At 44.9% G+C, this 26855-nt stretch overlaps 1 protein-coding gene across 1 annotated transcript in view; it reads right to left on the reverse strand.

Annotated features, from left to right (window-relative positions):
* KDM1A (lysine demethylase 1A) overlaps positions 1 to 26855 on the reverse strand; it is a 171720-nt gene that overhangs the window by 83500 nt on the left and 61365 nt on the right. Inside the window, exons 8-12 of the mRNA XM_044997670.1 lie at positions 21807 to 21888; positions 15870 to 15964; positions 5249 to 5391; positions 1962 to 2052; positions 678 to 812 (exon numbers count right to left, since the gene is read on the reverse strand). Of these exons, the coding sequence (XP_044853605.1) occupies positions 678 to 812; positions 1962 to 2052; positions 5249 to 5391; positions 15870 to 15964; positions 21807 to 21888 (546 nt within the window). The remainder of the gene's footprint in view (positions 1 to 677; positions 813 to 1961; positions 2053 to 5248; positions 5392 to 15869; positions 15965 to 21806; positions 21889 to 26855) is intronic.

Raw genomic sequence — 26855 nt, forward strand, 5'->3', positions numbered from 1 at the left:
ACAAGGGAGAATTATGTTGCCTGGTCAGAGGTCCTGTAGTGTCACAATGTAATGAGCCAGGAGGATGTGAATTACTGGATCTAAAGAGCACTCAGGCTGCTTCACAAGTATTTGGATTCTACAGAGGAGCAAAACTGGAAAAATCCAATTCCTAGGCCCAAGCAGGGAGCACCAAAGGACAAATCACTCATCAGGCCAAAAGAGCCAATCTGGCATAAATGGAGCCTCATTCAGGCAGGTGAGCCTCTCGCAACTTCTGCTAGTTTCTTATATATTCATCAGTCACTGACATTTTGATCTTACAGGAAGCAAATCTCTTTGAACATGAACTTTTTCTTTCCAGATTGCCATCTCAACACGCACTATAGTGGGATGCCTGTCTTGGACAGTGTCCAACAGCGCCAAAGCTGAACTGTGATCTAAAACTGGACTAATTCCTCAACACATTTATGCTCTTTGGCCTGAACTTTCAGATCCTGGTGAGAGAGGAGCTCACGCAGTCCCATTATCACTTTCCAGAAGGCTGTAACACAGGGAACATGCACATGAACATTTCTGGGCAGTTTCACACAGCCAGTTCTTCAAAAAAGTGTATGTGACACACTTTTACATAATCAGTTTGCCGTTCAGATTTTAAAGACAAAAGTTTGTAGACTTGTATTTATGGCATTCTGTACCTTGCAGAGAGCAGTAAGATCTCGGTGTTTGCTTTTCACAAGGAACTCCGCAGTAATATCCCGAGGTGGTTTTACTTCAGACGCCTCCTTATACTGCTGATGGAGCTCTTTAATCTTCTCTTTTAAATTCACCATCTGGGAAGAGGAAGGGGAAAAAAGGAGCTTTTGTAACACTTACAATGAAAATAAGAATTCTGCCTCAAAAACAGTCACACCACTGGTGGCACTTCCTCCCTTGTTAATAGGGGATGTTACTTATAGGGGATGCACCTCACAGGGCACTATAGTACCATCAATCCTATATTTCTAGAGATTTTCTGATTAACATGCACAGCATAAGCTATTACTATCCTTTGGCAAAATGTACAGAATGGAACTGTTGAGGGTAGGAAAGATGCCAGAACTCTGTATGCTTTCTCCAGAGGGATAGCAGCATCACCTTTAACAGTTAATCTGCACTAAATCTTCCAGTGTTTCAATGTTGTATGTTTCTAAATGACTAAACATATCTTTTTATTTACCTTAAGATATTTTTAAGGTGACTTTGTAAACAATTGTAAATTAATCTCATCACAAACCATATCTGCAATAAGCATTTCCAACGGAAGTGGTTATTACAGTGATGCTTTCAAGGAAGAGCTGGCTTGCTTTTACGTAGTGCTTTGCACTGTCTGCATCCTCTCCACTCCATAAGTATTCCCAGTCTCATCCATGTTTGTCAGCTGTTGGCACAATCATTGTTGTACCTTCTTCCAGAGGGTCCTGTTTTCTTTCTACAGGCTTCTTCTGCTCATCTGGAAGGTCCCTACCCCATCCAAATCTAAGTCACCCTTAAACAGCCACTTCTGCCATGATGTGAATCAAGGCGACATCTATATAAACTGTCTACTTTCCCTGGCCTCTGCTTACTTGTTTGCCTTTAGACTATGAGGTTCTCAGAAGAGAAAAAGTGTTCTTCAGTGCTAGGAAAGCCCCAGCTTAATAAAATTAATAGTTTCCCTGGGGCTTGCCTGTCACAACACAACTCCTCCTTGTGGACCAAAAAAGCATTATTATTCATTTTTGAATAGTGTTGTTGCCCTCCTTATTGATAAAATCCAGATAAAATGTCTATTTCTCAAGGTCTAGTTTCTTTTCACATAAACGTTAAATGTAATGATGGTAATCAGTTTCTGAAATCAGTTTCTCCTTTAAGTCCCTAGTAATGTTTTCCAGTGCATTTGTAAGAGAAGGAAGTGAAAATAGAGTATTGCATCCATGTGTGCCAGAAAGGGGAGGTCTGACCTTGTTAAGGAGATCTTTCAGCTCCTCTTGAGTTTTTACTATCTTCTTCCAATGTTCAATCTGTTCATCCTTCACATGCTTTTCTTGCAATCTAGGGATGGGGAACAGAAGCCATAGATTGTTTTAACTGGGAAATCCTAGTAAGCTGCATGGTTTTCTCATGATCAACATCTGAGTCATGAGTGTAAAGTAATAAAGTAGAACTCAGAAAAGTGTCATTTCAGTAAAGAATGGGGTGTATTCTTCAACAACTGTACTGTACAACTCATGAAAAGAAAGCAGTTGGTTAGCTAGTAGCTAAACATAGGACAGCCTACCAAAATCCAAAGGGTAGAAATTCTTACTTGCAGGAAATGTTTCCAAACAACTAGGATTCAAATATGTAGACTTCAAGCTATATCACACCATTGTGCTATGTCAAATATCCATTTATTTTATTAACTACTATATCACTAATGGAAGAGGAATTTTTAAGAAAGATACCAGTTAAGGTAACATTCCTCATCCTGTGTCTACAAAGCTGTACTAAAAATGTGGAAAGGGTGTGCACACAAATGCTGGACACAATATGTGCCAAGTGGCTGCAAGAAACCAAGATTATCAAGAAGTCATCATGACTATGTACTCCAAGAAAATCCAAACAGAATCTTTACAGGGGAAGATTCATGTAATCTCCATGCCTGATGCCAATATTGACCGGGAGGAAAATCAAGAAAGAGAAAACACTGCAATAGAGAAAGGATAGGAGAATGGATATTAAGAGGAAAGATAGTGCCAATACCAATGAAGCTAATAGTCAAGTAGGCAATATTGGCAAAAGATCCCTTACCTAATCAGGTGAGGAATCTTTGCAAAACCAAGCAGAAACCATTAAGATGATACCAATGCAAGAAGCCTGGGTAACAAAATGGAGAAACTAGAACTACTGGTGCAAGAAGCGAAACTAGATATTATAGGATAACAGAAACATGGTGGAATAGTCATCTTGACTGGAGTACAGGGATTGAAGGGTATGTGCTGTTAAGGAAAGACAGAAATGCATTGTATATTAATGATGAGGGAGACTAAAGAAATTAGAAGTGATGGAATGGATAAAATAGAGTCTGTGTCCAAATCATTTTGGGGAAGAAATCTCCCAGAGGTTCTCCTGGAGCAGAGTTTGGGATTGACTACAGACCCCCAGAATCCAATCTAGATATGGACAGAGACCTTTTTTAATTAAATAAATACTATTGGAAATTGTGTGAATATGGGTGACTAATTTCCCAGATATAGACTGGAAGACAAGTGCTACTAATAATAGTAGGGCCCAGATTTTCCTGGATGTGATAGCTGACAGATTTCTTCACCAAACAGTCACTGAACCAACAAGAGGTCTGGCTTTGTTTACACTGGAAACTGAATGACAAAACTTTTGTCATTCGGGTGTAAAAAAAACCACACGCACGTGCTCAAACGACAAAAGTTTTGCCGTCGAAAAATGCCAATGTAAACAGCACTTTGTCGGCAGGGGTGCTCTCCTGCCAACAAAGCTACTGCTGCTCGTTAGGAGTGGAAATTTGTTGCGGTGGGAGAGCTCTCTCCCTTGCACTTATGGCAGGACTAAGTATTATTTTAGACCATGCCTGACAGGTGTTTGTCTAATCTGCTCTTAAAAATCTCCAATGATGGAGATTCCACAACCTCCCTAGGCAATTTATTTGAGTACTTTACCCTGACAATTAGGAAGTTTCTCTTAATATCCAACCTAAAGTGCACTCGCTGCAATTTAAGCCCATTGATTCTTGTCCTATTCTTAGAGGTTAAGGAGAACAATTTTTCTCCCTCCTCCTCCTCATTTTTGTTGCTCTTCTCTGGAATTTCTCCAATTTGTCCACATCTTTCCTGAAATGTGGTGTCCAGAACTGGACACAATACTCCAACTGAGGCCTAATCTGCAGAGTAGGTTGGAAGAATTACTTCTCATGTGTTGCTTACAACACTCCGAGTAATACATCCCAGAATGATGTTTGCTTTTTATTTCTTTTTGGTGCAACAGTGTTACATTGTTTACTCATATTTAGCCTGTGATCCTCTAAGACTCCCAGATCCCTTTCCACAGTACTCCTTCTCAGACAGTCATTTCCATTTGTATGTGTGGAACTGATTGTTCCTTCCTAAGTGGAGTACTTTGCATTTGTCCTTATTGAATTTCATCAGATTTACCTCAGACCACTTCTCCTGTTTGTCCAGATAATTTTGAATTTTAATCCTATCCTCCAAAGCACTTCCAACTCCTCCCATCTTGGTATCATCTGCAAACTTTGTAACTGTAATCTCTCTGCCATTATCTAAATTATTGATGAAGATACTGAACAGAACTGGATCCAGAACTGATCCCTGAAAGACCCCACTCGATATGCCTTTCCAGCTTCACTGTGAAACATTGACAATTGATTGGAAAACCATTTCCAGAGAAGTTATGTGCCTACCTTTTGATAGTTCCATCTAAGGTATATTCCCTAGTTTGTTTATGAGTAGGCCACATTAGACAGTATTAAAAGCCTTACTAAAGTAAAGATACACCACCTCTACCACTTTCCCCCTATCCACAAGGCTTTGTTACCCTGTCAAAGGAAACCATTCGGTTGGTTTGACATGATTTGTTCTTGACTGTTACTTATCACCATATTATTTTCTAGGTGTTTGTAAACTGACTGCTTGATTATTTACTCTTTCTGGATACTGAAGTTAAGCTGACTGGTCTGTAATTCCCTGGGTTGTCCTTATTCCCCTTTTTATAGACTGGCACTATATCTGTCTACCAATCCTCTGGAATTTCCCCCATCGTCCATGATTTTTCAAAGGTAATTTATGGATGGGATGATGAAACTGCCTACAATGTCCTGTAGCCAATCTATGACTGCCATTTGCAAATATCTTCAATGGCCGGTGATGGGACACTAGATGGGGAGTTACTACTCTCTGAGTTCTTTCCCAGGTGTCTGGATGTTGGGTCTTGCCAAAATGCTCAGGGTCCTCATTTGGGATTGGGAAGGAATTCCTGCCCCCCGTTAGATTGGCAGAGACCCTGTGAGTTTTTCATCTTCCTCTGCAGCATGGGGCACAGATCACTTGTAGGTTTAAACTAGTGTAAATGGTAGATTCTCTGTAACTTGGTCTTTAAATCATTATTTGAAGACTTCAGTAATTCAAGAGAGGTCAGACTAGATAATCATGATGGTCCCTTCTGGCCTTAAAGTCTATGAGACTATTAATTTCTATCAGCAAAGCATGAGGGCACTTACTGTATGACAACTTCCAGAGCCTGTCCTAGGGAGACTGGCTTGTTATTGAGGACATTGAAGTCCAGCTGATGACTGAGATAGGAGGTGGCCTCCAGCAAACGGTTGAATTCCTGCTCCACCATTTCATCTTTCTCTTTAGGAACCTGAAAGTCAAAGAACAGATTTGTCTCTGTAAATTAAAAAAAAAAAATTAGGCACAAAACACCAAAGCTCCAGATAGGAACACTTAATTAAGGTTGAAGCTAACAGGTGTGGAGTGGAGGGTGGTAAAATTAAGAAGTCCGGAAAGACTTCAGAACCATGAAGCTTAGACTTCCTTTTCCATTGTGGTGCTAATTCCATTACAAGATATGTTTTAAATTCAGTAACACAAGTTGCCTCCAATCCTTCCCCCTCAAAATGTGAGCCCTGTACATAGCAATGAAGTAATATGCAAAAGAGCAAGGCAGAGCATGGATGCGTAATGTTACACTGGTGCTGACAGAATAATTACTTTACTGCCCTGTGTCATACACTTTAAAAAAGCTCTAGTGAACAAAAAGAAGCTGAGGGCAGGCACCTGTAAGTTCTCAAGTCTTCAATTCTTCAAAATGATCAGAAAAGAAAAGTGTGCAGGGCATTAAGGGATAATCTGCCAGGTTCTTCTCTCTTTCTCACCTCTGAATTGGCAAACAGGCAACTAGCATTGTTTACTGGGCTCCCCCATGACTGCAAAAAAACCAAGCCAGTATAAAGAGGCTTCCTCAACTAAAGGATGAAGTCAAACACCTGAGGTCCAATGGCTCACCTGTGAGCCATGTCTACATTCTTTCGGATGCCAGAAAGGTGCACCCTGGCTCTACTGAGCGGTTTGTTACCTTCCAATGAGGATTAGTGCACATCAAGCCTTCAGAGAGGGCCTGAGGTACACTGATCAGGTAGAAGGAAAATACTACATATGTGGAAGCCTGGCTACAAATGGCGCAAGCAGTGCTCCCTGGCAACCTCATCCATTCCTACATGAAGTAGAGATATTGCTGGTAGCCAGATAAGTTTTTCCATCTTATTGCATAGTAGGGGAGCATTTCTTTAAAGACTTTTGGTGTTGCTACTGTGACACCGCTGAACCTTCGACACAGCACTGCATAGAGCCACAACAGTTCTACTAGGCCAGTGTTTGAGGCCTCCCTCACCCCACTGGATAGCAACCCCTGTGTTAAGTGCACAGCAGCACAGTCCAGCTGGTAAATATAGCAGCTGCAGATCTGATCAGTGGTTACTGTTGCTGGAGATGTGGGGAGGGGCCAGCAGGGATAAGCGTTGTGGGGCCTCTTCCTGAACTCTGAGAACATGAGTGGAGCTCTAAGGAGCTTCAGCTGTCCTGAGCCTGGTAAGTGGGAGTGAAGGAATTAGGGCAAAAAAAACCTAGGAGTCTGAGCACAAAGAAAAGAAGGGGGTGAGAACACATGAGGGGGCAGGGACAAATGAGTCAAAGAAAAGGGGAGAGAAAACAGCAAGCACCATAAAGGAAGGGAGATGGGCAAAGACAACGTGTCAGAAATAGCATGTGTCAGGCTTACAGGAGAGTCCTCTCTGGAGGCCAGGGACAGACACAGGGCTACTTTTTCCAGGAGACAATTCCATAGGGTGAGGGGCACCCTCCTACTTCTTATTCCTGGCCCTGTAAATCCTAGATATGACCATTACACTGCAGAGTGGCTCTCCTAATACCCTCTCAAAAGCTGCTTCTTCAGGAAGGCTGGGACAATTCCCAAAGAGCTCTGGGTGGTGAATTGCAACTTGTCTCCTGAGTATATACTAATGGTGAGGGTTAATCAAAATGTCTTGTTTAGAGCAGAGAGTAGCAGATTTCATACCCTTCCACCTGGACTGAGACAGGCTTTAATCTCAGATGATGACAGGAAGATGGAGAGACAAACTGAGGAAGTTCATAGTGAAGTGGTGACTGCACTTTGGCTCCAGTACTAGTTGGGAGGCATATTTAAAGGGACACTGTCAAGGCTGTAGGTCCAACATGAGACCTACGTATTTCCTTTCAGTTTGCGTAGTCAGTGTAAATTTTTTTCTCCCCTAAAACAATTCAAAGTTATCTGCCCAACATTCATGAGCAACCCAACAACAAGAAATCAATATGAATGTACCACTGAAGGGGAAAAAAAAAAAGTGTTCAGTAACAAATTATTTAAATTTTAAACTCAGGGATTATTATAAACAGTAAAAAAAGGGATTTTAAAAAATTGTAAGTGATACCTTGACAGTGTCCTTTTAACCATTGCAGCAGAAAGAGAAATAAATAATAAATAGCCTGATAGCTGTTTCAAGGTAAATTTCGTACAATAGGGTAAAATCAAAACAAGGTTTAAAGCATTGCAGAAGCAGCTAATCATCACTTACTTTTTTAGCAGTGGCAACAATCAAAAAACAAAACAAAAAAAAAACAGATTGTGGTAAGTCTCAGAAAAGAGAAAACCAAGAGTGAACATACGAATGAAACAGCTTCCAGCAGGTCCTATGTGCATTTAGGGTAAAACAAGGCTAAAGAAACAGTACAGACAAATAATACAAATGGAAAACAGAAAGCTCACATGATGTTGAAGAATCACACCATGCCTGAGCAAGCAAATTTAAACAGTCCTGTCCTTTTGCTGCATTTCTATACCTATCGTGTCTTCTCAGTGTAGTCAATTTCAGTGTATGCAACACCTGTGGAACAATGCACTGTGGAAGCAAAGGTACTATCAAATACATGCCGTCAGTCTGGCTTTGAATGAATTGAGCAGATGATGGTGGCAGGGAAAAAAATGAGAATTCTATTTATACTACACACAAATATTCTGACAAGCTGCAGAGAAAATAAACTCAGACAAAGTAAGGACTGAATGGGATTTGGAAAGCTAGCTTGAGCATGACTAGTTTTTAAGTAACATGTTAGTGTCAGACTGACAGACCTGGAGATTGAAGTACTCTGCTCAGCCACGGAGCAGTTACAGCACAGGGATCAGCAGCTTCCCTTATAAACTGGCACCAGTTCTTTGAATGCAGACAGGTATACCCATGTCAAGTATCAGCGGGGTAGCCGTGTTTGCTGCTTTTACAGATCCAGACTAAGAGTCCTGTGGCACCTTATAGACTAACAGACGTATTGTAGCATGAGCTTTCGTGGGTGAATACATGCATCCGACGAAGTGGGTATTCACCCACGAAAGCTCATGCTGCAAAACGTCTGTTAGTTTATAAGGTGCCACAGGACTCTTTGCTAGGTATACCCATAACATCATAACTAACCTTAACTTGTCATGCAGGCTAGAAAGGGAAATTATGGAGTACATGTAGGAAGAATAAGAATCCACACTATATTCAATAATTGAGATAGATGAGGTAGGTGAGGTAATATCTTTTATTGGACCAACTTGCTGGAGAGACAAGCTTTCGAGCTTACACAGAGCTCTTCTTCACGTCTGGGAGATGTACTCAGGGTATGTCTACACTGGCAGTTACAGCTCCGCTAAGAGAACGCTGAAGAGAAACCGCTATTGTGCGTTCACACTGACAGCTGCCTGCGCAATAGCATGTTCACACTTGCAGCAGTATTCAGAGCAGCGCACTCTGGGCAGCTCTCTCAAAGAGCATCTTTTCCTCTTCTGACGCTAAGAGTTGTGGGAAGGCAGAGGGGATCACGGGGCATCCTGGGTCCAGTCCCAATGCCCTGTGATGCATTGCTTCACATCCCAGCAACCCCTGTGTTCCCTTTTGCATTTGGCGCCATCTTTCAATGGTTTGTGTACTGTGCCCCCTGCCTCTTCAGTCTGCAGGAATGGATCCCTAACTGTTGACCAGTATGCTGCTTGCTGTGACTAACAGGTCACGAGTGGCAGTGGAGTTATTCCTTAAACTACAAAGGCAAAAGGAGTGTGACATTTATCTCACCACGCGTACTAGCTACGAGATGAGATTGCTTGTGGCATTCACGGAGGTGCTGACCACAGTGGAACGCCCCTTTTGGGCTTGGGAAACAAGCACTTAGTGGTGGGATCACATCGTCATGCATATCTGGGATGACAAGCAGTGGCTGCAGAACTTTTGGATGAGGAAAGCCACACTCATGGGACTGTGTGATGAGCTCGCCCTAGACCTGCGGTGCAAGGACACAAGAATGAGAGCTGTCCTGCCACTGGAGAAGCGTGTGGTGATTGCATTGTGGAAGCTGGCTACTCCAGACTGCTAGTGATAGGTTGCTAACCAGTTCAGAGTGGGAAAGTCCATTGGACTTGTGTTGACGGAAGTGTGCAAGGCCATTAATCGCATCCTGCTCTGAAAGACTATGACTCTGGGCAACTGTGATGTGATTGGAATAACAGAAACTTGGTGAGATAACTCACATGACTGGAGTACTGTCGTGGATGGATATAAACTGTTCAGGAAAGACAGGCAGGGCAGAAAAGGTGGGGGAGTTGCATTGTATGTAAGAGAGCAGTATGACTGCTCAGAGCTCCGGTATGAAACTGCAGAAAAACCCAAGAGTCTCTGGATTAAGTTTAGAAGTCTGAGCAACAAGGATGATGTCATGATGGGAGTCTACTATAGACCACCAGACCAGGGGGATGAGGTGGACAGGGCTTTCTTCTGGCAACTAACAAAACTTACTAGATTGCAGGCCCTGGTTCTCATGGGAGACTTTAATCTCCCTGATAATCTGCTGGGAGAGCAATACAGCGGTGCACAGACAATCCAGGAAGTTTTTGGAAAGTGTGGGGGACAATTTCCTGGTGCAAATGCTGGAGGAATCAACTAGGGGGCGAGCTCTTCTTGACCTGCTGCTCACAAACAGAGAAGAATTAGTAGGGGAAGTGGATGGGAACCTGGGAGGCAGTGACCATGAGATGGTCGAGTTCAGGATCCTGACACAAGGAAGAAAGGAGAGCAGCAGTATACGGACCCTGGACTTCAGAAAAGCAGACTTTGACTCCCTCAGGGAACTGATGGGCAGGATCCCCTGGGAGAATAACATGGGGGGGAAGGAGTCCAGGAGAGCTGGCTGTATTTTAAAGAATCCTTATTGAGGCTGCAGGAAAAAAAACATCCCGTATAGAAAGAATAGTAAATATGGCAGGCAACCAGCTTGGCTTAACAGTGAAATCCTTGCTGATCTTAAATGCAAAAAAGCAGCTTACAAGAAGTGGAAGATTGGACAAATGACCAGGGAGGAATATAAAAATATTGCTCAGACATGCAGGAGTGAAATCAGGAAGGCCAAATCACACTAGGAGTTGCAGCTAGCAAGGGCTGTGAAGGGTAACAAGAAGAGTTTTTTCAGTATGTTAGCAACAAGAAGAAAGTCAAGGAAAGTGTGGGCCCCTTACTGAATGAGGGAGGCAACACAGTGACAGAGGATGTGGAAAAAGCTAATGTACTCAATGATTTTTTTGCCTCTGTCTTCATAAACAAGGTCAGCTCCCAGACTGCTGCACTGGGCAGCACAGTATGGGGAGGAGGTGACCAGCCCTCTGTGGAGAAAGAAGTGGTTCGGGACTATTTAGAAAAGCTGGATGAGCACAAATCCATGGGGCCAGATGCGCTGCATCCGAGGGTGCTAAAGGAGTTGGCGAATGTGATTGCAGAGCCATTGGCCATTATCTTTGAAAACTCATGGCAATCGGGAGAGGTCCTGGATGACTGGAAAAAGGCTAATGTAGTGCCCATCTTTAAAAAAGGGAAGGAGGAGGATTCGGGGAACTACAGGCCAGTCAGCCTCACCTCAGTCCCTGGAAAAATCATGCAGCAGGTCCTCAAAGAATCAATTCTGAAGCACTTAGAGGAGAGGAAAGTGATCAGGAACAGTCAGCATGGATTCACCAAGGGCAAGTCATGCCTGAGTAACCTAAATTGCCTTCTATGAGGAAATAACTGGCTCTGTAGATGAGGGGAAAGCAGTGGACGTATTATTCCCTGACTTTAGCAAAGGTTTTGATACGGTCTCCCACAGTATTCTTGCCGGCAAGTTAAAGAAGTATGGTCTGGATGAATGGACTATAAGATGGATAGAAAGCTGGCTAGATTGTCAGGCTCAATGGATAGTGATCAATGGCTCCATGTCTAGTTGGCAGCCGGTATCAAGCAGAGTGCCCCAAGGGTCGATTTTGTTCAATATCTTCATTAATGATCTGGAGGATGGCGTGGACTGCATTCTCAGCAAGTTTGTAGATGACACTAACCTGTGAGGAGTGGTAGATCGAGGGACATGATCATTCCCCTCTATTCGACATTGGTGAGGCCTCATCTGGAGTACTGTGTCCAGTTTTGGGCCCCACACTACAAGGAGGATGTGGAAAAATTGGAAAGAGTCCAGCGGAGGGCAACAAAAATGATTAGGGGGCTGGAGCACATGACTTTTGAGGAGAGGTTGAGGGAACTGGGATTGTTTAGTCTGCAGAAGAGAAGAATGAGCGGGGATTTGATAGCTGCTTTCAACTACCTGAAAGAGGGTTCCAAAGAGGATGGATCTGGACTGTTCTCAGTCGTAGCAGATGACAGAACAAGGAGTAATGATCTCAAGTAGCAGTGGGGGAGGTTTAGGTTGGATATTAGGAAAAAAATTTCACTAGGAGGGTGGTGAAGCACTGGAATGGGTTACCAAGGGAGGTGGTGGAATCTCCTTCCTTAGAGGTTTTTAAGGTCAGGCTTGACAAAGCTCTGGCTGGGATGATTTAGTTGGGGATTGGTCCTGTTTTGAGCAGGGGGTTGGACTAGATGACCTCCTGAGGTCCCTTCCAACCCTGATATTCTATGATTCTATGATTGCGCGTGACATTGTGGATGGCTTTGCACAAATGGGCTTCCCTAATTTCAGAGAGGCGATAGATGGCACGCATATTCCAATTTTGGCACCATACCACCTAGTCACTGAGAACATTAATTGGAAGGGGTATTTCTCTATGGTTCTCCAGGCTCTTGTGGAGCACCCTGGGCATTTCACGGACATTAACACAAGATGCTCCGGAAAGGCCTATGACACACGCATCTTTCAGAACACTGGCCTGTTCAGGAAGCTGCAGGCAGGGACTTTCTTCCCAGACCAGAGGATCACTGAAGGGGAAGTTGAAATGCCCATTGTGATCTTGGGAGACCCCACCCACCCCTTAATGCTGTGGCTTATGAAGCCATACATGGGGCACCATGACAGCAGCAAGGAGCAGTTCAACAATAGGCTGAGCAAGTGCAGAATGACTGTTGAGTGTGCTTTTGGCAGTTTAAAGACCTGCTGGCGCTGCCTATATGGGAAGCTAGACCTGGCCGATGACAATATTCCTATGTTTGTAGCCGCGTGCTGTATGCTCAATAGTATTCGTGAAGGGAAGGGTATAAGCTTCACTCAGGGCTGTACCACTGAGATTCAGCGCCTGAGGCTGAATTTGAACTGCCAGAGACCAGGGCTATTAGAGGGGTGTAGCGCAGGGCCATAAAGATCAGGAATGCCTTGCGGGAGCAATTTGAAGCTGAAAGCCACTAATATTTGTTGCTATGCTCTGGAGTGCAGTGCTTGTAATGCTGCACCAATCACAATCACCTCCTAGATGATGCAATATGAAGGTTTAAGATAATTGTCTGTTGCTTTGCAGGGCTCTGTTAGCTTTTAAATTAATAGAATAAAGATTGCTTTCAAACCAACACGATTCTTTTATTAAAAAACAACAACCGGAAGAGAGAGAAAAACAAAAAAACATCAGCACCGAGGGGGATGGGGGAAGGGAAGGTCTTAGGAGGAGGTGGAGTCCAGGGATGGTTAAAGATTTGTCTATGTCTAGGAATCATATCCAACTTTCTCCTTTGGAGTACAGTGCAGCGGGTAATATACTTCAACAGGGCAAAACTGCAGAGGGATGGGTGTTGAGTGCAGTGGGTACTAGGAGTATGCAGTGCCAGACTGTGACGGGGGGGAGGAGTGGAATGCCGCGGGTACAGACTGGAGCCAGGAGGTTGATAAGAGTGTGTTGGTGGTGTCTGGGGGGGGCGCATGAGTGAGTTTTGCGACTGCGGCAGCAGGGGAGGGCAGCTGCGGAGCTGCTCAGTTTGCAGTGCTAGTATCACCCTGCGCGTGTCCGCTTGGCCTCCATAATGTTTAAGAATCGCTCCGTGGCTTCATTCTGGCGTGCCGCGTTCTCCTTGCAGTCCCTCTTCTCGCTGTCCTGCCACTCCTTCAATTCCTGTTTTTCAGTGGCGGACTGCATCATAACCTCATGCAGAAAGTCCTCCTTAGTTCTTCGTGGCCACTTTCTAATTCTGCGCAGCAATTCAGCCAGCGATAACAAAGAGGGAAGCTGGGCTCCCAAGGTCATCTCTGTGAAGCCAAAACGCAACATTTTACAGAATCAGTATTGCTTGCAACACACAGAACACTGATTCAGTGATTTAAAACACAGCCACTATTCACATACCTGTCACTAAGTGGCTCACTGCAGGCAAGCACAAGACTCCCAAAATGGTGAGTAGCCACAGGAGCAGAGCCAACACTGTAGGGGGGGCCTGATAATCATTCCTGTCCCCATATTTTCCACAGGCTGTGTTCATTATGGAAGATATCTCGCTGCTGAGGGTGAGCAGGGAATGAAGGGAGGGTCTTATCCAAGACTCTGACTTCCACCCGGGCCCTTATGTGGCTCCCCTGTGTGCAGCAATGGTTCCCACCCCCCACAGTGATGGCAGAGCGGCGCAGGAAAGTTACCGTTAATGGGGAAAGAAACAAAGCAGCTCCGCCAAAGAACCTGTGGCAGTGGATTGCCCAGTATCTCCATGAGAGTTTCCTGGAGATCTCTGAGGCAGACTCCTGTGAAATGAGGGAGTCAATCAACAGCCTGTTCCGCACACAGACCAGGCATGTGGTGGTACGCGCATCATAGAGACACAAGCCTGATTTCTGCAACCCTCCTGCCCCCAACAACTCACTTCAGCGATTCCCCAAATCAAATCCACTTACCAGGGGCTTCCTCTTCTGTTTGTGCTTCGCCAAGATCTGACCGCTGTGACTGGCTAGCCTCCTCCAGGGTAGAAAAGAGCTCCTGGTTGCCTGCATCTCTGACCTCCGAGTTGTCCTCAGCCTCTGGGTCCCCCTCCCTCTCCACATCCTCATCCAAGATTTCCTCCTCCTGGCTCAGTCCACCGAAGTATCCAGTCGCCACTGAGTATTGTGTCCAGCTCTCTGTAGAACTGGCAGCTCGTGGGGGCAGCACTGGAGTGGCAGTTTGCCTTGTGGTAGCCATTCCGCAGCTCCTTCACTTTGACCCTGCACTGCAGTGTGTCCCATAGGTATCATAATTCCTATGACTAGAGCGCAGCTGGGACTGGACAGCCTCCTCTCCCCAAATGCTGATGAGGTCCAGCAGCTCAGCATTGCTCCAAGCAGGGGATTGCCTGGTACATAGAGCAGGCATGACCACCTGGAAAGATGTGCTGAGACCACTGCACACATCACTGAGCAAACAGGAAGGGGACATTCAAAATTACAAAGGAATTTACGGGGTGGGGGTGACAGTTGGTCATCTGAGGGCGGGGAAGCAGAATTCAAATCCATGACCGGAGGGGCAAGAACAGGCACTGTGGGACACTTCCCAGAGGCCAACTGCAGCACTGCAATCAACCAGGGTGTCTACATTGGTGCTGTGGCACAGTAGCCCTGATGCAGAAAGCTGTACGCCTCTTGTCAGGATGGGTTTTTTACAGCGCTGCAACTGCGCAATCTCTGCACACTTGTGGCTTGGCAGTGTGTACACCTCGGGAATTGCAATGCAGAAAGCTGCTTTACTGTGCAGAAACTTGCCAGTGTAGACAAGGCCTCAGTGTCACAGATTGTTTAGCATAAGCAGTTAACACATATTTCAAGGGACCATTCAAGGTAAAGTGGCCAGTTAATACCTCTCTCAGGCACAGAAGTAGGTCCAAAAAAAGATATTACCTCACCTGCCTTGTCTCTCTAATATCCTAGGATCAACAGAGCTACAACACTGCATACATTAAATAATTCAGAATATCTGGGATATGAACAATCTTTGCCACAATATTCACATATGAGATGTAAAAATGAAGGTTAGTTACCAGTAACTGGGAGTTATTCACAATGAATCTGTTCCCATTCAAGAGATCAGGGCAATGCACTGGAAGCTTCCTGAAACTCTGTGGGGGATACCCACCTCTCCCCTCTTGAAGGGCTCTGATGATATAAAAGGGGAAGTGATCCCAACCACCCTTCCATTCCCTTCCACTAATTCAAGAATTAAGACTCCAATGAAGTGAGGAAGATAGGAGGGGATGTGAACATGCAGAGGATCATCTTGATGAATTCCAGTTACTGGGAAGTAGCCTTCTTTTCTTGAGTGGCCTCTGCACATTCCCAGTTGTGAATGTTTAGCCAGCAGTGCAACTCTAAGGAAGGCTGCACTGAGGAGTTATAGTGAACTAGTCACAACTGCCAAAACAAGCATCAACAAAAAAAAAGAATGGAGGCCAAAACCTCAAAGCTAGAGTTTAGAAAGGATAAGGTACAGAACTATAAAGTCAAACCTCTATAATACATTATTTTCTTCAAACCATTTCTTAGGGCAAAGCCTATTTTTGAAAAATTACAACTTACAGCTTGTCCATTGGCTTCATAAAGTGGGCATTTTTGTTTGATCTTAGCCAGTTCCATATTTACTTGTTTGCTGACCACAGCCATTGGATTCCCTCCTGGAAGAGATTTTGTATAAATATATCCGACATTCAAGCAAAAACTAAAAAGATGTCTGAAAATAAAACAATAAGTACAGTTCAAAAGCAGCCATTATTCCAATAGTATAGCCCATTAGTATATCTCTATTTTGTGCTGAGCATTTTTCAGCAGACGGGTAGAACTTTCAAATATTATCAAGGCTCCTCATAGCAATTGTTATAATAAAAACAACCCAGCTCCACCATCATTCAAGAAAAGAACTATAGATAAGGAGAGTTAATAACAAAGAAGCTAAGCTCAAAGATGTTGGCAACTATCAGGGCAGCCTTAAGAGTTAATAGCCACAGGGATGCATCTCCCAGAGGTTCAAATGTAGACCAGAACAAACTGTGAAGTAGAGAGGGAAGGTCACATTGAGGGACATAAATGCTCTGGAATGGGCTCTGAAAAGTTTAGCACTGTAGAGATGGGACCCGAGGAATACAGTTCACAAAGGCTGAGTGAAACAAAGTGCTGGTGCAATGGGCAAATAAGGATGTGCAGATATGCATCAGTGAGGTCCACTAAGCTGGGAAAGGCCTGAAGGAAACAGAATGGAGAACAGTTCGATTCTCCATACAGAAGCAAGACTTGCAGACCCTCCAGTGGAGGAGACGGAAGTCTAAGAGATGTCTGAAGGCTCCAAACACTTCTCCACCAGAAAACAGTAGGAATAGAAGTCCTGCCCCTTTCCTGCAGGGGTACAAGGAGAAGCCTTGAGGAGACTGGCTCTTTATGTCAGATTACCACCATTCTATCAGAAGTATTAAAAGAACCATAAGGTTGCAAAGTGAGTCACTCAAAAATTAAGAAATGCCAGAATTCAAGTTGCCCATGCAACTTTAATTCAGCCTCCTTGTACAGTTTTATAATACACAATCAGAATGCACATCACATACTATTTGTTCCATAGGACCCATGCTTCATTCAGTGAATGGGTAGCTATTCAATATTTCTTTATCCTTCTTCTTTAATGTGTGGCCTTATTTAATGCATACCATTCAAACTCTGCACTGTATACAGAATTAGTAATTTCCTCATTGGCAGTTTCTCTGGTGCTCTCACCAGAATACTCAAGTGCTTCACAAATATTTATGAATTTATCTTCACAACAGTCCTGTGAGATTAGGCGGTAATGTTATCCCAATTCTTCAGCTGGGGATCTGAGACAGAAAGCAAGGCCAAAATTGTTAGGGGTGTCCAACTTCAAACACCTAGCTCCCATCACATTCAGTTGCAGTTGTGAGTGCTCAGCACTACTACAATAGTGACTGCAGATATCGGACATTGGACACCTAGAAAAACAACACAATTAGTAACCTACTGTGAAAGTCTGGGTTAAGTGACTTTCTCAGCACCACATAGGAACTCTGTGGCAGAGGCAGGGAACACCATTCACTTCACCAGAGCAGCAATAAACTTTAACCACAAAACCACACCTCTTCCAAATTCCTGCAAAAAATTAGGCAGAACACACACAACCTCATTTGATACACAACACTGATTCAGTCCCAGAGTACATTACATCCTGTGTATTGAATAATGCAGGGGTCCCATGGAAAAAAATATGTGACCATGTAATTGAAAACTACAGTAACTCCTCATTCAAAGTCGTCCCGGTTAATGTTGTTTCGTTGTTACCTTGGTGATCAATTAGAGAACATGCTTGTTTAATGTTGCACAATGCTCCCTTACAACGTTGTTTGGCAGTCGCCTGCTTTGTCCACTGCTTGCAGAAAGAGCAGCCCGTTGGAGCTAGCTGGTGGGGGCTTGGAACTAGGGTGGACTGGCAGCCACCCTATCAGCTCCCTGCTCTCCTAAGTTCCCTGTGTCGCAGCCGCCCAGCAGGCTATCAATTGCCAGACAGCTCAGCTGTCCCTCCCCCCACTGCTGTGTGTTGCTCCTGCCCTCTGCCTTGGAGCTGCTCCTGGGAGCCTCCTTCTTGCTGTGGTGGAGGAGGAAGAGAAGAGAGAGAGAGAGAAAGGGAAAGAGGGGTGCTAATGTCATGGTGTCCTCCTCCTCCCATCTCTACTTAAAAGGACAGTGTACTTAGAGTGGAGTCAGCGTACTTAAAGGGGCAATGCACGTCTCTCTCACACAGGGCGTGTGTATCTCTCTCTCTCTGCCATGCTGTCTCCTCTCCCTCCATTTGTGCTGCCTTATAGAGTGTGAGGCTACATTAACAACGTGTTAACCCTTGAGGGCTCAGCTGAGTGCTAGTTCATCATTTAGCAGTAAGGCATTCCCTGGGAAATATCCCACCCTCTTCCACCCTCTGACTCCACCACCTCAACTAAGCTTCACAATCACCATTGCTGTGTAAAGTATTAAACTGTTTAAAACGTAGGGGGGGATGGGGGGGCAAAAAAAATTCCCTGGAACCTAATCCCCCCCATTTACATTAATTCTTATGGGGAAATGGGACTCACTTAACCGTGTTTCACTTAAAGTAGCATTTTTCAGGAACATAACTACAATGTTAAGTGAGGAGTTATTGTATCATACATATGGACAAGGGGGGCTGAATTAAGTCTGCACAGGCCACCTTAAATCTTGCATTTCCTATCTTTGAAGTACTTGACCTTCCCATCTTTAAAAAGTTGCATTAAAAACCTGTTGTTGTTTTTTTAAAAAAGCTAAAACCCAGAAATTCTACCGTGAGGAACCATATGACACCAGTTTTGGTCATCAGTAGCTTCAGAGATCTACCACTTGAACTGAGTAACTAACACTAGTAGCCCGTTATCCTCTATAGACCAGTCACTAGGGGGGACAAGATGTACTTCTGTGTTCTACTGGCTATAAATTCTTTTTATACTGTGCTCCAGCCCTGTCTTTCCCCCCCTCTGTTCCAATCCAACTCCCACCTTTGCTCTTATCTAACTTCCTCCATATCCCCAGCTCTTGCCATCCTCATCCCCCTGTGCTCCTATATATGCACCCACCTCCCTCTGCTCCTATCCATCGCCCAAAGTCTGCTTCCTCACACTCTCTAGCTCTGCTTCTCCCCAATCTATGGCTCCTGGCTCCAAGCCCAGTACTCTATTTCTCACCCCTATGAATTCCACTGTGGTTGCTTCTTCCTCTTTTTTCTCCATTCTGTCTGGGTGCCAAAAGAAAACCTTGAGAACACAGAAGAGTCTTCCCATTCTCAGTTCCAGTGTCTAGTTCCACAGTGGCCCCTGGAAGCTGAAAGAAGCAATTGCAGGGAAGTCCTGCTCAGCCCTTGCACCTTGGGATGGAGCATACACAGTACAGATAGACATACTCTTAAGGAATTACCAGGTAAACTAATAACTCTCTGAGCATGTGCAAACTGAGATTTTTCAGCAGCTCATAGCTTGGCCAAACATGGACTGTTTTTCCACAGGAAAGCAAAAGGCACATCTGACATAAAGGACACACCATGGGTCTGACCAAATTTCAAGTGCCTGCTCCAAAGCATGGAGATGCTAAAGCTTTATCTTTGAAAAGTCATGGACCGGAGAGATTCCAGAAAACTGAAAAGGGGCAAATATAGTGCCAATCTATAAAAAGGGAAAGAACAACAACATGGGGAATTACAGACCAGTCATCTTAACTTCTGTATCTGGAAAGATAATGGAGCAAATTATTAAGCAATCAATTTGCAAACATCTAGAAGATAATAAGGTGATAAGTAACAGTCAGCATGGATTTGTCAAGAACAAATCGTATCAAACCAACCTGATAGCTTTCTTTGACAGGGTAATAAGTCTTGTGGATGGGGGGAAGCGGTCGATGTGGTATATCTTGACTTTAGTAAAGCTTTTGATACTGTCTTGCATGACCTTCTCATAAACAAACTAGGGAAATACAAACAAGATGGAGCTACTATAAGGTGGGTGCAAAACTAGTTGGAAAACCGTTCCCAGAGAGTAGTTATCAATGGTTCACAGTCATGCTGGAAGGGCATAATGAGTGGGGTCCCACAAGGATCACTTCTGGGTCCAGTTCTGTTCAATATGTTCATTAATGATTTAGATAATGGCATAGAGAATACACTTATAAAGTTTGTGGACGATACCAAGCTGGGAGAGGTTGCAAGTGCTTTGGAGGATGGGATTAAAATTCAAAATGATCTGGTCTGAAGTAAACAGGGTGAAATTCAATAAGGACAAATGCAAAGTACTCCACTTAGGAAGGAACAATCAATTGCACATATACAAAATGGGAAAGGACTGCCTAGGAAGGAGTACTGCAGAAAGGGATCTGGGGGTCATAGTGGACCAAAAGCTAAATGAGTCAACAGTGTAACACTGTTGGGAAAAAAAACAACCAAAAAAAACCAACCATCATTCTGGAATGTATTAGGAGGAATGTTTAAGCAAGACATGAGAAGTAATTCTTCCGCTCTACTCTGCGTTGATTAGGCCTCAACTGGAGGGAGTATTGTGTCCAGTTCTGGGTGCCAAATTTCAGGAAAGATGTGGACAAATTGGAGAAAGTCCAGACAACAGCGACAAAAATGATTAAAGGTCTAGAAGACATGAGCTACGAGGAAAGGTTGAAAAAATTGGCTTCGTTTAGTCTGGAGAAGAGAAGACTGAGAGGGGACATAACCGTTTTCAAGTACATAAAAGGTTGTTACAAGGAGGAGGGAGAAGAATTGTTCTTCTTAACCTCCGAGGATAGGAGAAGCAGCAATGGGCTTAAATTGCAGCAAGGGAGGTTTAGGTTGGACAACAGGAAAAACTTCCTGTCAGGGTGGTTAAGCACTGGAATAAATTGTCTAGAGAGGTTGTGGAATCTCCATCATTGTCTAACCTGCTCTTAAAAATCTCCAAACACCTGTCAGGGATGGTCTAGACACTGTTTCTCAAATGCGGCCACCAGGGGGTTTCCCTGTGGCCACAGGAGTTTCCTGGGTGGGGGAAGAGAGAGCATCAGCCCCTCCCCATCATCCCTGTTGCTCCTGCATGTGCCACCTCACTGGAGACACAGATGGGACACACAACGCTTAAGGAGCAAGGTGAGGTGGCGAGAGGGGACAAGAAGGCAAGGAGCAGGCCGAGGGGGCAAGCGGTGAAGTGAGCAGCAGGCAGGGGAGTCTGGCGGGGGAGTAAGGAGGAGAATGGCAAGCCAGCAGCAGGGTGAAGAGGCAGGTGGGGGTGGGGGGGGAAGGCGGCTGTGAGGAGGCAAGCAGGGATGTGTGTGAGGAAGCAAGCGGTGAGGCGAGGAGTGGGGGTGACAAGGCAAGAGGCAAGTGGCAGGGGGGCCCTGGCAGAGGAGTAAGGAGGTGAGTGGTGAGGCAGCAGCAAGGTGACGAGGGTGGCAGGGGGTCTGGCTGCAACCGGGGGATGGATGAGACTAGCAGGGTGAAGACGCGGGAGGCAAGTGGGGGTGGGGTGAGGGGGAGGAGGTGAGTGAAGTGTGTGCATGAGTTCCCTGTCATGAATGCAGGGAACTGAACTAGATGACCTCTCAAGGTCCCTATGATTCTCTGATGCTCAGCTAAATGGTTGTAAGAATAGTTTAAACATAGGCAAAATAAGATAGCGTGCAAAGACAAGAGTAACAGAAATCTCAGTGCAAATGAACTGTTGCAGAAATCAGACCACTGTGATGAGAGTTTTTTGTGGTTCCTGCCAAACTAAGTGGTTTCAACAAGTCTGAAAAGAATGACAACTGAGAAACTATCTTGTGTATCACAACCACACTTCCACTTACCTGATCCCTATTATGAAAGATTCCCTCATCACACATCAGAGCACCCTGAATGCAGAAGAGGCCCAAACTAGAATGTTATAACCCTTCTCTTTCAATAACCTTTAAAAAAGTTTACTATTTTGAATGACTCACCCAGCCCTGTTACCACCATGGCTCCTAGATCAGCAACATAGTTTCCTTTGCGAAATGTAGCAACTCTTCCGCCTACACGATCCTTTAAAAATTAAAAGTATATCAATCAGCTATTTTCATTCTATCAAATTTAGAAAAATGATAAAGCCCCCTTTTCAAAATCACTCTCCTGAAATTCTCCTACAGACATCTAAAGAGCCACAGCCATAAAGTGAATCCCATAACACACAAACATCTAGGTTTTAAATAAGCCACTCACATGAGCTTTTGAAGAACAGGCATTAGTATTTAAACATGGTAGCTAGTAGATTCCTCAACGGCAAAGAAGTTATAGGTGGGAGGGCAGGTCATTTAGTACCAATGTTCATGATAGTATGTTTGTTAGTAAGTTTAAACAAACTATGTAATAAACCAAGTAATGGCACTTCCAGCACTTCACCTTGGAAGACGTGGAGGGAAGAAACAAACTATTCTACAATTGTAAACGATACCCTGTCCAAAAGTTCTGGCTGATATCAAGTCAAAATTTTCGTCCCTTAATTTTATCCAATAATTACTAATTTTGCCCCACTGTTGAACTCTAAACAATTCTTCTTTACCTTGGTGTTAACGCACTTTAATACCTGTAGATCATTTACCTTGCCAGTCTTAGTCATTGCTTAGCCAGTTCTACATATGTTTAACTATTTTAGTCTTTCCTCATAAATCAATCCGTTATTCCCCAGAGCATCTTTGTTGTCCTCTAAATTTCATCAATTGGTAAGTATTTTAGAAATACACAAGATGAAATCATACTACAGCTATATTCCCTATAAAAATAAACTATGTTAAGAGAAAAAGCTACGGTTGCAAAATCAAGTAATCAAGACAGGAAATATCAGAATTAAATTAGTATGTAGAGTAGTTGTAGCCATCTCTGTCCCAGAATAACAGAGAGAAAAAGTAGGTGAGGTAATATCTTTTATTGGACCAACTTCTATGGGTGAAAGAGAAACTTTTGAGCCACACAGTTCTTCTTCAGGTCTTGGAAAGGTACACATAGCACCGCAGTTAAATGCAACATGGAACAGATTGTTTAGCATAAGTAGTTAGCACATATTCTAAGGGACCATTCAATATAGGCGGTAATGGGCCACTCTATGACTTTGAAAGGTCCCATAGAATATGTGGGAGCTATTTATGCTAAACAATCTTTTCCATCTTGCATTTAGCTATGACGCTGGAGTACCCTTCCCACCTGAAGAAGAGATCTCTGTAGCTTGAAAACTTGACTTTCACCAACAGAAGTTGGTCCAATAAAATAATTAAGATGTTTAATTCAGTGCTAGGCAGTCTTAATTCAGCTCTACTGAGCAGATGGCATATGTTACAGACTTGAGTTTCATGATCACATACTGTTTTCTCTCAATATCTTTGCTTCAATTCTGTGCTCAGAAGAGAAAGTTACTCACCTTGCAGTAACTGAGGTTCTTCGAGATGTGTGTCCCTGTGGGTGCTCCACTCTAGGTGACGGTGCGTCCCGGCGCTGTCGATCGGAGATTTTCGGTAGCAGTGCCTGGTTGGGGCGCACGCACTCAGATGGTATCTCCCGTCTAGATGGAATCTTCCTGAGTGCGTGCACCCCACACCCTCCTCAGTTCCTTCCCTACCGTGGAGAGTCATCTCTGTACTCCAAAGTAGAGGGGAGGAGGGCGGGGAGTGGAGCACCCACAGGGACACACATCTCGAAGAACCTCAGTTACTGCAAGGTGAGTAACTTTCTCTTCTTCTTCGAGTACTGTCCCTGTGGGTGCTCCACTCTAGGTGAATGTGTAGCAGTACCCACTATGGTTGGTGGGACTTTGGAGATGCGACAGGGAGTACTGAAGATAGTACTGTATGGCCTACTATTGTGTCTGCCATGGTGTCTTGCGTGAGAGCATAGTGTTTTGCAAACGTGTGTTCAGATGACCATGTAGCCGCCTTGCAGATATCAGGAATGGGAACGTTGTGTAAGAAGGCGATGGATGCCGACATGGCTCTAGTGGAATGAGTTCTAATGTTGTCGGGTGGTTGAAGATCCTTCGCACGGTAACAGGATCTGATGCAGTCAGAGATCCACTTGGACAGACGTTGTTTAGAGATAGCCGTGCCTTTTGATCTTTCGGCAATGGAAACGAAGAGTCGTGGAGACTTGCGAAACGGTTTAGTCCGTTCTAAATAAAAGGCAATTGCTCTCCTGACGTCGAGAGTGTGCAGGGTTGCGTCCTGCGGAGTTTTGTGAGGTTTGGGATAGAAAGTAGGTAAGTATATAGGTTGGTTGAGGTGGAAGGTTGACACCACCTTAGGAAGAAATTTAGGATGTGGTCTCAAAGTGACTTTATCTTTGGAGAAGATTGTGTAGGGAGGGTGGGCCATGAGGGCACTCATTTCACCAACTCTCCTTGCTGATGTTATGGCAACTAGGAAAGCCACCTTCATGGACATATGGAGGTGAGAGGAGGTAGCCAACGGCTCAAATGGAGGTTTCATGAGGGCATGAAGAACGAGATTAAGATTCCATGTAGCCACTGTTGGATGAATTTCAGGGTAAAGATTTTGCAGGCCAGAGAGAAAGCGTTTAATGGTGGGGTGTGTAAAGAGTGAGTACCCATCCAATAGCTCATGGAAGGTGGTAAGTGCCGCCAGGTGCACTTTGACGGAGCTGAACGAGAGTCCGTCCTGTTTCAGTTTCAGGAGGTAGCCTAGAATGTTAGGGAGGGTCACATTAATGGGTGCTAAATGTTTATGCGAACACCAAAGAGCGAAACGTCTCTACTTCTGAAGGTAGGTTTTACGAGTGGAGTCTCTCCTACTGTGCAAGAGGACATATTGGACCTGCTGGGAACAGGCTAGTTCATGGGTTTGGAACCATGAAGGAACCAGGCTGTGAGGTGGAGCTTTTGGAGCTGGGGGTGAAGGACTCGTCCGTTGTCCTGGTAAAGGAGGTCTGGTCTGTTGGGGAGAGCCCATGGGTGACGGGAGGACATGTGGAGAAGGTAGGGGTACCATGTCTGTCTTGGCCAAGTCGGGGCAATAAGGATGACCTGGGCCTTGTCGTCCGCGATCTTCCGAAGAACCCTGTGTAGCAGAGGAATAGGTGGGAAGGCGTACAGGAGAGAGTTGATCCATGGAATGAGGAACGCATCCCCTAAGGATGCGGTCCCGAGTCCCGCCCTGGAGCAAAACAGGCGGCATTTTCGGTTTCGGGTCGTGGCGAAGAGGTCTATTGACCTCAGTGGGAGAAAAGCTGTTGAAGTACTGCGGGGTGCAATTCCCATTCGTGTTCTGTCGAGAAGTGTCTGCTGAGTGCGTCGGCAGTAGTGTTGTGACAGCCTGGTAGGTAGGAAGCGATGATCTGTATTCGATGTCGTATGCACCAATTCCATAGTCGAATGGCTTCCATGCAGAGGGAATGTGATCGGGCTCCCCCTTGTGTGTTTATGTAATACATACATGCTATGTTGTCTTAAGATTCGCAGGTATTTGTTCGTTATGAGGGGAAGAAAGTGAAGGCATGCTCTCCTCACTGCTCTGAGCTCTAAGAGATTTATGGGTAGATGCGTCTCTGATGCAGACCACCGGCCTTGTGCCCTGTGTTCCCCTAGATGCGCCCCCCAACCAATCAGGGAAGTGTCCATGGTGAGCATGAGCGTTGGGGATTGTTGCTGGAAGGAAACCCCTGTGCAGAGGTTTTCTGGACTCGTCCACCATTGTAGGGAATTTATAACATGGGGTGGAGGAGTTAGCAGCATCCCTAAGGGGTGTCTGCTGGGTTTGAAACTGGAGTTGAGCCAGCCCTGGAGGTATCTCATATGTAGCCTGGCGTGTTGAACTATGAAGGTGGTAGCTGCCATGTGACCAAGGGGCTGTAGGCAGATTCTTGCTTGCGTCCTGGGACGAATAGAGAGCGTACGTATGAGCTGCGTGATAGTGAGGAATCTGTTGTATGGGAGCGAGGCCCTGCTCTGGGTTGAGTCGAGATGAGCTCCAATGAACTCTATGTGTTGCGTGGGTATCAGGGTAGATTTTTGAATGTTTATTTGGAGGCCTAGGCTGTGAAAAAGGGAGATGGCAAAACGTGTGGCTTGAAGTGTCTCGCCATAGGAGTCACCCCTGATGAGGCAATCGTCCAGGTAGGGGAACAGTATGACCCCGTGTTTGCGGAGGTGAGCCACAACCACAGCTAGGGTCTTGGAGAAAACTCTTGGAGCTGTGGAGAGTCCGAAAGGAAGAACTCTGTATTGGAAATGATCCTGACCGATTGTGAATCGTAGGAAGCGTCTGTGAGCTGGATGAATTGATATGTGGAAGTAAGCATCTTGCAGGTCGAGGGCTGTAAACCAATCCCCTTGATCCAATGCAGGTATTATTGTGCCCAGTGTGACCATCTTGAATCTTTGTGTCCTCACAAATTTGTTCAGTTGGCGTAGGTCTAATATAGGCCTCCATCCCCCGGTTTTCTTCTGCGTTAGAAAGTAATGGGAGTAGAATCCTGTCCCTTGATGTTGCGTCGGCACAGGTTCCACTGCACCTAGGTGCAGAAGGTGTGCCACTTCTGTGCGAAGTAACTGCTCGTGAGAGGGGTCCCTGAAGAGGGACGGGGAAGGGGAAAGGGTAGGAGGGTAGGATATGAAGGGGATGGAGTAAACGGTCTGAACTATTTCGAGGACCCAGCGGTCCTGTGTAATCCGCTGCCAAGCATGTTGGAAATACTGGAGGCAGTGGCCAAATGGAGAAGTGGTGGGATCAAGGGGTGGTTGTGCAGACCCTCGACCAACGTTTCAAAACTGTTGTTTATTGCCCGGTGGACGGAAGGTGGTGGCTTGATTTTGAGTTTGTCTGCGTTTGGGAAGTCTAGTACGATTCCTAGTTGTGTCGTATGGTCTGGATTGAGGGCGATAGTACTGATGTGTGCGTGGTCTTTGGTAGGGTTGGTATCGTTGTCTCCTGGGAAAAGATGGGTGAATGCCCAGGGTGCGCAGTGTCGCTCTTGAATCTTTCATGGTGTGGAGGAGTTCATCAGTTATT

Source organism: Mauremys mutica, chromosome 23, assembly GCF_020497125.1.
Source record: "Mauremys mutica isolate MM-2020 ecotype Southern chromosome 23, ASM2049712v1, whole genome shotgun sequence".
NCBI classification, from domain to species: Eukaryota; Metazoa; Chordata; order Testudines; family Geoemydidae; genus Mauremys; species Mauremys mutica.